A 12,710-nucleotide genomic window follows, 5' to 3' on the forward strand; every position below is an offset into this window, starting at 1 on the left:
CCTGAGGAAGCTGATGTGAACCCCATGTAGCCGCGGGAGTTTTGAATGGAACGTCAAAAATACAAATACCCGGAGGCGCGTTGCGCAAACCAGACGTGAGCCTGCAGGCGCGTTGCGCAGTTTAATGGTTAAAGGTAAGGTCTTCCGACATGAGTACACCCAGATCCTTTACATTGCCTTTTCGTTCTATGTTATGATTTGCCTGAGTTTTGTACGTGGTTTCCGTTTTTATATTTTCATTTTTTCCATAGCGCATGAGCTGGAAACAAGATAAAGAGCCTAAATTATTGGGATCATCTCGAAGCTCTCTAAATGTACTCTAGCTCTAGAAAGGAGACGAGAGAGGTATCAAATACTGTAATATACACATGGAAAGTACTGCAGGGCCAGGTCTCAAATCTACACAGTAAAATTATAGCATAGTGTAGTTAAGGAGATATAGAAGGAGATGCAGAATAGAACCAGTGAAGAGCAGAGGTGCCATAAACACAATCAGAGAATACAGTATAAACATCCGAGGTTCCTGGTTATTCAACATCCAACAAGTATGAGAAATATTGCCGGAACAAAAGTAGACGTAAGGAGACAACTGTATAGTCTTCTTCAAGAAGTGTCAGACCCACTGGGCTATGGTGGATGTGTGTGCCTGCGGGCCTGTGGGTTGCGGGCTAGAGCCAGTTGGATGAAACTCTCACAAGTCAAGCCAGGCATCAGGCAGGGCTTGGGGAATAGAACAATTCCCAGAATCCCTTTCAGGTACAATCCAGGTATATTACAATATTTCTGCAGCAGTTGCAGTTTCCTATTATACAGCTGAAATTGTACTGCAGCTTTATATTGTACAGCTGCTGCTGTACTGCAGCTTCCTATTGTACAGCTGCTGCTGCAGTTTGCTATTGTATAGCTGCTGCTATAGTTGGCTATTATACAGTGGCTGCTGCAGTTTGCTATAGTATAGCTGCTGATACAGGTTGCAATTGTATAGCTGCTGCTGCAGTTTGCTGTTGTATAGCTGGTGCTGCAGTTTGCTATTGTATAGCTGGTGCTGCAGTTTGCTATTGTATAGCTGCTGCTGCAGTTTACTATTGTATAGCTGCTGCAGCAGTTTGCTATTGTAGAGCTGCTGCTGCAGGTTGCTATTGTACAGCTGCTGCTGCAGGTTGCTATTGTACAGCTGCTGCTGCAGGTTGCTGTTGTACAGCTGCTGCTGCTGCTGCAGGTTGCTGTTGTACAGCTGCTGCTGCAGGTTGCTGTTGTACAGCTGCTGCTGCAGGTTGCTGTTGTACAGCTGCTGCTGCAGGTTGCTGTTGTACAGCTGCTGCTGCTGCTGCAGGTTGCTGTTGTACAGCTGCTGCTGTTGCTGCTGCAGGTTGCTGTTGTACAGCTGCTGCTGCTGCAGGTTGCTGTTGTACAGCTGCTGCTGCAGGTTGCTGTTGTACAGCTGCTGCTGCTGCTGCAGGTTGCTGTTGTACAGCTGCTGCTGCTGCAGGTTGCTGTTGTACAGCTGCTGCTGCTGCAGGTTGCTGTTGTACAGCTGCTGCTGCTGCAGGTTGCTGTTGTACAGCTGCTGCTGCTGCAGGTTGCTGTTGTACAGCTGCTGCTGCTGCAGGTTGCTGTTGTACAGCTGCTGCTGCTGCAGGTTGCTGTTGTACAGCTGCTGCTGCTGCAGGTTGCTGTTGTACAGCTGCTGCTGCTGCAGGTTGCTGTTGTACAGCTGCTGCTGCTGCAGGTTGCTGTTGTACAGCTGCTGCTGCTGCTGCAGGTTGCTGTTGTACAGCTGCTGCTGCTGCTGCAGGTTGCTGTTGTACAGCTGCTGCTGCTGCTGCAGGTTGCTGTTGTACAGCTGCTGCTGCTGCTGCAGGTTGCTGTTGTACAGCTGCTGCTGCTGCTGCAGGTTGCTGTTGTACAGCTGCTGCTGCTGCTGCAGGTTGCTGTTGTACAGCTGCTGCTGCTGCTGCTGCAGGTTGCTGTTGTACAGCTGCTGCTGCTGCTGCTGCAGGTTGCTGTTGTACAGCTGCTGCTGCTGCTGCAGGTTGCTGTTGTACAGCTGCTGCTGCTGCTGCTGCAGGTTGCTGTTGTACAGCTGCTGCTGCTGCTGCAGGTTGCTGTTGTACAGCTGCTGCTGCAGGTTGCTGTTGTACAGCTGCTGCTGCTGCTGCAGGTTGCTGTTGTACAGCTGCTGCTGCTGCTGCAGGTTGCTGTTGTACAGCTGCTGCTGCTGCTGCAGGTTGCTGTTGTACAGCTGCTGCTGCTGCTGCAGGTTGCTGTTGTACAGCTGCTGCTGCTGCTGCAGGTTGCTGTTGTACAGCTGCTGCTGCTGCTGCAGGTTGCTGTTGTACAGCTGCTGCTGCTGCTGCAGGTTGCTGTTGTACAGCTGCTGCTGCTGCTGCAGGTTGCTGTTGTACAGCTGCTGCTGCTGCTGCAGGTTGCTGTTGTACAGCTGCTGCTGCTGCTGCTGCAGGTTGCTGTTGTACAGCTGCTGCTGCTGCTGCTGCAGGTTGCTGTTGTACAGCTGCTGCTGCTGCTGCTGCAGGTTGCTGTTGTACAGCTGCTGCTGCTGCTGCTGCAGGTTGCTGTTGTACAGCTGCTGCTGCTGCTGCTGCAGGTTGCTGTTGTACAGCTGCTGCTGCTGCTGCAGGTTGCTGTTGTACAGCTGCTGCTGCTGCTGCAGGTTGCTGTTGTACAGCTGCTGCTGCTGCTGCAGGTTGCTGTTGTACAGCTGCTGCTGCTGCTGCAGGTTGCTGTTGTACAGCTGCTGCTGCTGCTGCAGGTTGCTGTTGTACAGCTGCTGCTGCTGCTGCAGGTTGCTGTTGTACAGCTGCTGCTGCTGCTGCAGGTTGCTGTTGTACAGCTGCTGCTGCTGCTGCAGGTTGCTGTTGTACAGCTGCTGCTGCTGCTGCAGGTTGCTGTTGTACAGCTGCTGCTGCTGCTGCTGCAGGTTGCTGTTGTACAGCTGCTGCTGCTGCTGCAGGTTGCTGTTGTACAGCTGCTGCTGCTGCTGCTGCAGGTTGCTGTTGTACAGCTGCTGCTGCTGCTGCAGGTTGCTGTTGTACAGCTGCTGCTGCTGCTGCTGCAGGTTGCTGTTGTACAGCTGCTGCTGCTGCTGCAGGTTGCTGTTGTACAGCTGCTGCTGCTGCTGCTGCAGGTTGCTGTTGTACAGCTGCTGCTGCTGCTGCAGGTTGCTGTTGTACAGCTGCTGCTGCTGCTGCAGGTTGCTGTTGTACAGCTGCTGCTGCTGCTGCAGGTTGCTGTTGTACAGCTGCTGCTGCTGCTGCAGGTTGCTGTTGTACAGCTGCTGCTGCTGCTGCAGGTTGCTGTTGTACAGCTGCTGCTGCTGCTGCTGCAGGTTGCTGTTGTACAGCTGCTGCTGCTGCTGCAGGTTGCTGTTGTACAGCTGCTGCTGCTGCTGCAGGTTGCTGTTGTACAGCTGCTGCTGCTGCAGGTTGCTGTTGTACAGCTGCTGCTGCTGCAGGTTGCTGTTGTACAGCTGCTGCTGCTGCAGGTTGCTGTTGTACAGCTGCTGCTGCTGCAGGTTGCTGTTGTACAGCTGCTGCTGCTGCAGGTTGCTGTTGTACAGCTGCTGCTGCTGCTGCTGCAGGTTGCTGTTGTACAGCTGCTGCTGCTGCAGGTTGCTGTGGTAGAGCTACTGCTGCAGGTTGCTGTGGTAGAGCTGCTGCTGCAGGTTGCTGTGGTAGAGCTGCTGCTGCAGGTTGCTGTGGTACAGCTGCTGCTGCAGGTTGCTGTGATACAGCTGCTGCTCAAGGTTGCTGTGGTACAGCTGCTGCTGCTGCAGTTGGTTACTATTGTATATCTGCTGCTATTGGTTGTTGTATAGTTTGTGTTCTTGATTTGTTTTGTATAGCTCCTGTATTGGGGTGTTTTTGCTTCAGTGAGTTGCTATTGCACACTATTACTACAGCTACTAATTATAGTATATGAATGTTGCTATTGCTATTTTTATTTTAATGAACAAGCCCCATTTTTCTTATTTTAAAAATAATATATATATGAGCATATTCACATAATGTACTGTATTCAGTTTCTGTATTTGATCATAATTCATATTTAATTTTCTGTTTGGAGAGTAGAGACGGCATGATGGAGACAGGGCCTTTGGAAGTGCAGGTTCTCAGCTGTGTGTGGGCGGGTCTTTGGGTTGGCCCGGCCCGGGCCATCAATGCCAATGAGCTCTCTTCCCGGGGTATTACCACACTTGTCTGGGCCACCCCAGAGATCGACCCCCCAGACCTCCCGGTAAGTAGTTGATTTTAAGTTTAGTGCTGGGAAATGGTGAGAGCATGCACATGCTTCTGTAGATAATTGTGTAAAGTTTTGCTTGCTGGATTGAGCTTTAGCTCCTAAGACCTCCTTCATTCTTTTACCTAAGTGTAGATACAGGATGAGAGCTATGCTCAAGGTGTCTCATCTTCCCAGTACTTTGTAATTTTCTGGGGGGAGCCCCCTTCGGCTCCCCAGAGCTGTCTGGTCGATACGGATGTATAAGCTTTGAACATCAGTCAATGTACATGGAGTTCTAGACCTACCTAAAACTCTGGCACCCCTCAGAGAGGTGCAAGGAGCAATGACCTATGGACACACCTTATATATGGTTTAGAAGTACTAATTGTCTGCCATTGACTGGGTCAGGCACCCAGAAAGATAGGTGCCCCAAAACACCCCCCCCCCCCATTCTGGTGAAGATATGCTACCAAACATCGAACGAGAGGATAGAACTCAATGAAGAAAAACGATCCAACAAACATGACGTCATCTCGTTTCCAATGCACTGCCATTTGCACACCCCCCCACCCCCTCCCCAGGAGAGGGAAGGGGAAACCCCAGACCCCCCACCAGCTACCCAAGTGTGTCGGTTCTTAACTAATGTCAGTGGGCTTCGGTTGTGTACCTCCAGTTCCGGCTTTTCTTCTCTGTTCTTGCCTTAGTGGTGTGCGAGATGGGAGTATATTCACAAGTACTTGGGCTGCATGCGCTTAGGGTACTGTAACAAACTAGGCTGTTGTAAGAATTATTCCAGAAGGTTCCAGAAGTTAGAGTAGGGACCTGACCTCTCAACAACGCCCAGGACCCCAGGGGAATTCGCGGTGGAAATAACCGACGCTTTGTTCATAAGCTGCGTATAATGAACCATTCTATAGTATTCAGTAATTTAGAGAAATTAGCCTTTATTCATTTTGCATTAAAATTGTATTGTATAATAGTACTGGATACAATATCAAGAGTATTCTAATTATTGAGTTTAAGTCACCATCAGTGACGTCACGAATCAGATCTAACTTGTAAGGCGGAGTGACCGGCGGTCATAGGTCAGCAGGGTTGACAGGTCTACTATTTCTCAAAGTTTTAATAACCATTTTGGGGATCGAGAACAGCTCTGCCGTTAGATGTTTGTGTAATTTAATTTCAGTAAAATAATTCAACCAGTCTGGATCAATTCAGTACAAACAGAGGTTAATTGTTATAACTTAAACCTTGCTAGTAACTTTGTGAAACTTTGACTAGGCGGAAGGTTACAATGGTCTGTCTGGGGTAGACCAGACAAGGGAGAGATCAGTGTGAATACGGGAGCAGCTGGGAGAGGTCAAACATCTTACCTCTCCCCAAGACCAGCCCAACATCTAGAGCTGGTCGCCCAAGGTATAGTTGCTATTGTTAATTATAGGGATAGTCTTCTCATTTGCCATTCAGGTCAAGTAGGGAGTGTTAAAGTGATAGGGAGTGAACATATTTAGATTTTGTTTTAGTTTTCTTTTAATAAATTAAATTTGTTAGTAAATTGCATTTTTATTGTTTCCATTTGGTTATGTGTATACTTGTCCTGGTCACGTGGTCCACACGAGGCAGAGTTGTATTGGGCGCCGATTCTAACATCGAATCGGAATTATCATTACCGTGTAATTTATTCCACACTCAAGGTCATCGTATATAGTGGGGATCAAGCCCCTAGGTTGATTAATTAGCGTGATCGATCCAGACCTCGATCATTGCTCTGTGTTGCTGGTCTGGTGGTGGCAGCGTAGAGGCGACTCTAGGGTTTTGCTCAGAGCCTAGGTCACGTCATACTGGGTGTAGAATCCTAAGTCGGTCAATCGTCTTAGGACCACGTGGCGTGGAGTTGGCTTTGGTAAAAGTTTTGGAGTCCCTTGGTAGAGAATAAAAAGTAAGAATACGGGTAGAGAGGGCGAAGAAGGAAGTAGAGAGAGGAGCCTAACCCGTGTTACAGTACCCTTCCCTAAGTGCCCTGTAAGTATTGCCCTTGGGGCTTGGTGCCTCCTTCCACAAGTTGCCTTAGGAGCTATCTCTGTTGTGTCAATTACTGCTTGGTACTTGTCCGCCCTTGGAGTCAGCTGGGGGATTTCTTACTCTTCTGTTTGTCTCTGGGTAGGGGGTAGTATTTGTCACTGGTCATTAGTATGAACACGTTCCGGGGGATGCAGTCTTAGAAATATGACGAGAAAAATAGGTGTTAGTGCAGTTTCTCTAGGCAGATGGAATGCCAGTCACATAAAAAAAAAAAAAAGGAAAAAAAAAAAAAGTTTAACTGCAAGTTGTCTTCACGGTGAGGTAACTGTAGGATATGACAGGGGAAGTCCAAGGAGAGGTTGAAGTTGTAACCTAATAGATTGGATGGTTTGTTGTGTTGCACGCAGGGCAGGATGTTGAGTGGTTCCTCTCTGACAACTGTAGTTGGAGTGTATGATCCGATCTCGCTGCGGTATGATGGTGTTCCTATCGCCAGGGTGGAAGACTGAAGGTTTTCTAATACCTGGCAGGGTGAGAATGGAGTTAGTACAAGACAAAGATTTACGCCTTTCAAATGCAATGAAAGGTAAGTTTGTCTTACAATATTTTAGCTGTGGGCTGATAAAGTTGTCTGGAGGAGCACGTTTATTTGGATTTGGTTCGTAGAGAGAAGGATCTTTCCTGGTGTTGGAATAGATCAAGAATTTAGAACCATTGTAGTCAGACCAAGTACAACAAGAAGGATTAGACAATACCTTGGTGATGTTGGTTGTCTTTCTCAGGTCGTTGGAGGAGATGGTATCACACTTGTTCTGACTTTCCTGGAGATGTCCATACTGCGAGCACTGCTTCCCGAGGGGCTTCACAACGTTAGAAGCCGTACTGTTCTGGACGGAAACTGCTGTAGAATACCTGATGGTAGAACACGGGATAGAACACATAGAAACGTTACCCGAGCTTGTCTGGGACAGAGGCTCGTCATAGTTGTTGATGGTACGGCTGAACGGCTCAGAAGACACGGGTACCTGTATCAAATGTGCCTTTAATAGAGGAGCGTTCGGCTTACCTGTCATCTGAGACATGTGACAATTCTTGACAAGGTGTTTAATATCTCAAATCATACCTGGCCAGTAGTAGTCCTGTTTCAGGGCCTCGTAGATCTTATAAAACCTGTAGTGTGAACGAGATCCCCAGACCAGACACAAGATATCTGATGGTAGGCTGTTGGGAACTACCAGTTGGTTGATGTTGGCCCGTTCGTCGTCGTCCTTCCATTTCCTGGTTCTATAGTGCCGGTATAACACTTTATTTTCTACAAAGAAACCAGGGCTAGAGTTAGGTTGTGCCTCAGCCTGTAAGAATAAAGATGTTAAGGAGGGATCCCCCTCTCTTCAACTTACGGAACTCCAGCATTGGTGAGATTCGGTAAGAGGCTCTGAGAATCTCGTGGAACAGCTGCAGCAGCTGGTTTCAGGCGAGCAGCTGTGGCCCGCTTCGTCACCATAACAGGAGGGAAGACATCGTCAGAATCTGTTGCTTGGACCTCTGTTTTAACAAACTGGAAGATAGGATTTTCCCCTGCTGAGTCACATACCTGGGGATCTTCCGTGATGATTAAATTCACAGGTTGTTGATCTTCTGCCAAGTCGTTGCCCAGGAGAAGTTGAACTCCTGACATGGGAAAAGGCTTTTCCCGGATGGCAACTTGGACTTCACCTTTCATAAACGGACAATCCAGGCGAACTCTGGCAAGTGGATATGGATTAGTGGCAGTAAGGTCCGTGATGAGGACAGTTTCTCCAGTGTAGGTGACGTTGGGTACAGCTGATTTCAGAAGAATAGATTGTAGAGCAGCTGTGTCCCTCAAGATCTTTACTTTGAAACTTTCCTCCGAATCTCCATGGCTGGCAGAGACTGTTCCAGAGTACAAGTGTCTGTTGAAGAGAGAGAGATCAGTGGATGAAACATAAATATTCATTACAGGCTTCGGACTTTTATGAATTTTTGGAGGAGGTGATTTGGGCTTAGTCTCATGGCTGACTTTCAGTGAGGATTGGTACACTTTTCTATGGTATGCCCATAGTCTTTGCAATAATTGCAATACAACGAGGAGTTCACATTACTGGTACTCACTTTTTCAGGACTAAACCAGGAGGTCTTACTAGATGGTGTGTCGGATGGTACTCTGTGAATAAGACTGTAGGAATCAGCCAATTGAGCACATCTAGTAAGGTTGGTTTCTTCCTTGTCGGCTAAGTCGAGACGTATTGGATTATTAGGAACGTATTAGGAACACGCCTAAGGAATTCTTCCACCAGGATGAGGTTGACGAGATCTGTAAAGGTCGAGACTTGTGCGGCTTCCAGCCACTAAATAAAATATCGCTTTTTGTTATTTGCAAACTCTAGATAAGTGGTAGCACTTGCTTTAAGGTAATCCCTGAACTTACGTCTATAGGTCTATATGGAGAGGAGGTAGGCATCGAGCACTGCCTGTTTCAGTACCTTGTAGTTGGTTTCGGACGCTATAGTACTGAGAGTCACTGCAGCTCTACCTGTTAAATGAGACCTAAGAAGCACAGACCACTGATCCTGAGGCCAGCTAAGTTGGTTAGCCAGAGCCTCAAATGAAATAAAAAAAAGACATCTACCCCTGCTTCAACAAAAGATGGCATCAACTTAATTGCATGTGAAAAGTTAAAACATACCAGAAGGGTAGCTTCTGCTTGCTAGCGCCGAGTGTGGTGTGTAGTTTCCAAGTCCAGCTCTCTACGTCGTTGCTTTAGAGCACTGGAGGCTTGTTTCTTATAGTGTTCACGTTGTATCACCAGCTCACGTTCTTTTAACTCTAGCTGTTCCTGTTCCCGCTCACGTTCTAGGGCAGCTTGTTCTTTCTGGAGCTGAAGAGCTTCTCTTTGCAGAGCAGCTTGTTCCCTCAGACGATCACGTTCGGCGTTAGCGAGTTCTAGCTTCAATCTCATGGCTGCCAAGGTGTTCTTCTCTGCAATTAAGTAATATTCATGAGATTCAGGTGTAATAGCATCATTGTCTAATAGATGATCCAATATGAGGGTGTGTAAATCAGCTTTAGTTGCTCCTTGTGGGGCCATAAGGTTGTACTCATTTACTAGAGTCAGCATCTCTGCCTTGGTGGCACAATGTAGTGTGCCCACTTCATCGTTTGGATTCTATCTGAATATGGAAAGACGAAACATGGTGAATGATAGCAAATATATGCACGAGAATACCCAAGTGGATGTATCAAAATATGAAATGTCAGAGTGACAGGATGACGTGGCAATGGTAAACTATCCTGTTTAAACTTAATAGTCAAGGTTACAATTAACTTTAATAAGTGATCAAGATCAAAAATGAAACTAAGTGTTTCAAGGAAGTAGGGAATTTTGTACCAGGTACTCTATATAATGAGGATAAGGGCAAGAGGGATCCTACTTTAATTGTGAGACAGTTGTCTCGAAGGTAGTCCAAAAAAGTAGGGATTTCTTGCCTTCTCTAAATGACGAGAACAAAGGTAAGAGGTTTCCTACTATAACTAGATAGTACTTACAGAGTTAACACACTTTGTGCTCTGGAAAAGAATGTTAACTCCCTACCTGTGTAAGTACCATATCTCTGAAGTGTCAATTAATGACGAGAACTGCTTGTAGGGGTCTCAACCTTACAGCATAATCTGTGCGAGAGGAACTTTGGCCCTCAATATCCTCCTACGTTCGGGTTGCAAAGACGTGGGCGTACTTGACCCGGAGACAGACCAAAGTACCAGGGTACCACAGGGGGTGATCTGCCTGAATGAGAACTCTCCCGTAGGGATGAAAATAAGGTGGAAATCACAGGCTATAACAAAGATTATGGATCAACCAATCACGAGTATGACTGTGGCCACCAGACACCACGAAATCCAAAGTCATCCAACAATCATATAATGCTACATCTGGAAAGTAAACAGTGTGAAGCACCATTAAAATTATTCAAAGAATAAGAGTTCTGAAAAGTTAAACTTGTAATAAAGCCAAGTACAGTTACCACAACTTTAAGTGAAGTGTCTAAAAGCATTACCTGAGCGAGGCTCTTTGGATAGGCCTCCAATTTATATGACGATAAAAATAGGTGTTAGTGCAGTCTCTCTAGGCAGATGGAATGCCAGTCACATAAAACAAAAATAAAAGTAAAAAAAATGAAAAAAGTTAAACTGCAAGTTGTCTTCACGGTGAGGTAACTGTAGGATAAGACAGGGGAAAAACATTTAAAAATACTTTACTTTGATAGAAAACTGATGTTAAACAAATTACAAAACATAAAATAATATCCAGGCTTGGCTCTAATACAAAGTGTGCAAAACAAACAAGATGAACAATCAAATTTACGTTACGTTAATGTGCAAATAAAATATGGTGCTAGAATACTGTGAGCCAGACTGAATAACTCTGTTACCATATCAAGATATGTCAACAGGTCTACTCAGTAGAGTACTCAAGAGAAATCTGAATCGTGGTGGGCTAGGTAGCCCTATTTATATGGCACATTGGCCATCCAGATGGCACTGGTAGTCGTGGATAACTAGGAACCGGCTCACATTAACTGCTTGTTTCGGCCGATAGCGTGAGCTCCCGGCAACCAGGTGAGGTGGGGTGACGGGCCGTGGTGTAGGGGGGAGACTGGTGGTACTGTCTAAAAATCTGGAAAGTAGTTGTTGTTGCTCTTGTGGCTGCACTTCTTGAATATATAGACGTGATATGATAGAATAGGTGATGATGGAGCAGGCCGCATCACTTACTAGAGAGATTACCGTGACAGAAGTTTGTTTGGTAATATTGGGAGCTGGTTAGTAGTACCCTGACTGAGCTTCCCTTAGTGGAGATTGAAAAGTTAAGGGCCTGGGAAACCCCACAGGGTTGCGTGAGTCAATTGGATGTGACCCCTGTATCCCACCCCTTGCATTTTGCGAGTTTGATTGAGGGTTGCTCTGTTCCCCCTTGTCTCAGGGTGGCTTTCATGGTTTTGTCTCCGTCCAGCTGCCTGTTGGGTCGGTTACACCTTCGACCCTGAGTCCTGCAAGATGTTGCTTATCTGTGACCGTTCACCCAGTCCGCTGATGACACGCTCCGGGTGCTGGCGGCTCTGGCGTTGCATACTTGGTATATTGCTGCAACGCGCTAGGTTGTTTGCTACCCCAGAAGCCCTGTGGCTGCCCTATTTTGCTTATAGGGTCCCGAACATGGGGGTGTGGGTCGTTTCGGCCCTGGTTTGATCCGGTAACCCTCGTTCTTTTCCCTGCTGTGGAGCTTTCTGGGTCCCCTATTCTGCTTCCAGTTCCGAAGGACCCCTCTTGGGTTTTCCTACCCTCCGAGTGGGGCTTCCTGTTACGTGAAGTGGGGTTTACTCACCCCTACCCCGCCCTCTACGTACGAGTCGGTTTTTGGTGTCGGCACCCGGGTTCAGTTCAGTGTCCCTTCAGGTCTGTCGGTTCCGCCCTTCCTGTGGCACATTTTTACCCGCTTTATCCTTCACTACTCCTTCAACTGGATCCTATATAGCCAATGGGCCTATATGAGCCTACATGACTGAGCATGATTTTCAAGGGTCAGGAAGGTTCGAGACTTGCTTCCTTCCTTAAAAACTATTGGAACATCTGTCGCTTCCGGTGGGGATTGCCTCCCATGTTTTATAAGGATCATTAGTACTCTTCGGTACTACTATTCTTTCATTACTATATCTACTTCACTTATGATCACAACCTCTCAATAAATGGTCATTGTGGGCTCTCCTCCCTAATTGCAGAGGTGTCCCACCCAGCTCAGACCTCCGGTGTTCTGAAAATGGCACGGGGGTGTTTGTTTTGTTTATGGACAATTTCAATGAGTGTTGGTGTTCGGCAACCTTTATCATGGGACATACACTCTACATCCCAAGGAAAAGTATATCGAATACGACATACAACAAAGTACTTACTCTTTTATTGCCAGTTATGGCTTCCTGGTTGCTGGGGGAGTTCTGGACTGTATTTGAAGTGTACATTCCTTGATCTCTTATCTAATTTAGAGTGTGGCGTGGCTCGTAATGGCGACTCCTCCACCTCTACTCCACTCCTCCTCTTGTCCTGCAGTCGCACCAACAGTCATACTTACCTAGCCGTGCTGTCGGAGTCTTTCCCGGCTACGCCATGTCTAAACAAAATACTGCCTTCGCTCTACAAGTGCTGAAAGTCTGGCTATGCCATCAGTCGGGCTCCAGTTCTCGTCTTTTGTATGAGTGTTGGGTATTGTTTGTGGTATGTTGATTGGCCACTTTGCGTGCAGTACATTGGGGGTTACGAGTGTACATCGCATTGATGATTACATTCTTGCATGGCCACTGGCGCATGGCATTTTGGGTGAGTCCTTGATCTTCCAGGTACTTTTAGGTAGGTAATTTCCTGCAATATTGATGAAC

General features: G+C 47.0%; 1 protein-coding gene across 5 annotated transcripts in view; it reads left to right on the forward strand.

Moving 5' to 3' along the window:
- The window catches only part of LOC123769145 (dual specificity protein phosphatase 14), a 59,722-nt gene that overhangs the window by 5,486 nt on the left and 41,526 nt on the right, over window positions 1-12,710 (forward strand). For 4 of the 5 annotated variants that reach the window (XM_045760106.2, XM_045760108.2, XM_069309845.1 and 1 more), the window contains exon 2: window positions 4,089-4,254. In XM_045760106.2, coding sequence (XP_045616062.1) covers window positions 4,089-4,254 — 166 coding nt within the window. Of the gene's footprint in view, window positions 1-4,083; window positions 4,255-12,710 lie in introns of all 5 variants that reach the window. The other variant, XM_045760107.2, reaches the window with a different exon arrangement.

Source organism: Procambarus clarkii, chromosome 66 (genome assembly GCF_040958095.1).
Source record: "Procambarus clarkii isolate CNS0578487 chromosome 66, FALCON_Pclarkii_2.0, whole genome shotgun sequence".
NCBI classification, from domain to species: Eukaryota; Metazoa; Arthropoda; class Malacostraca; order Decapoda; family Cambaridae; genus Procambarus; species Procambarus clarkii.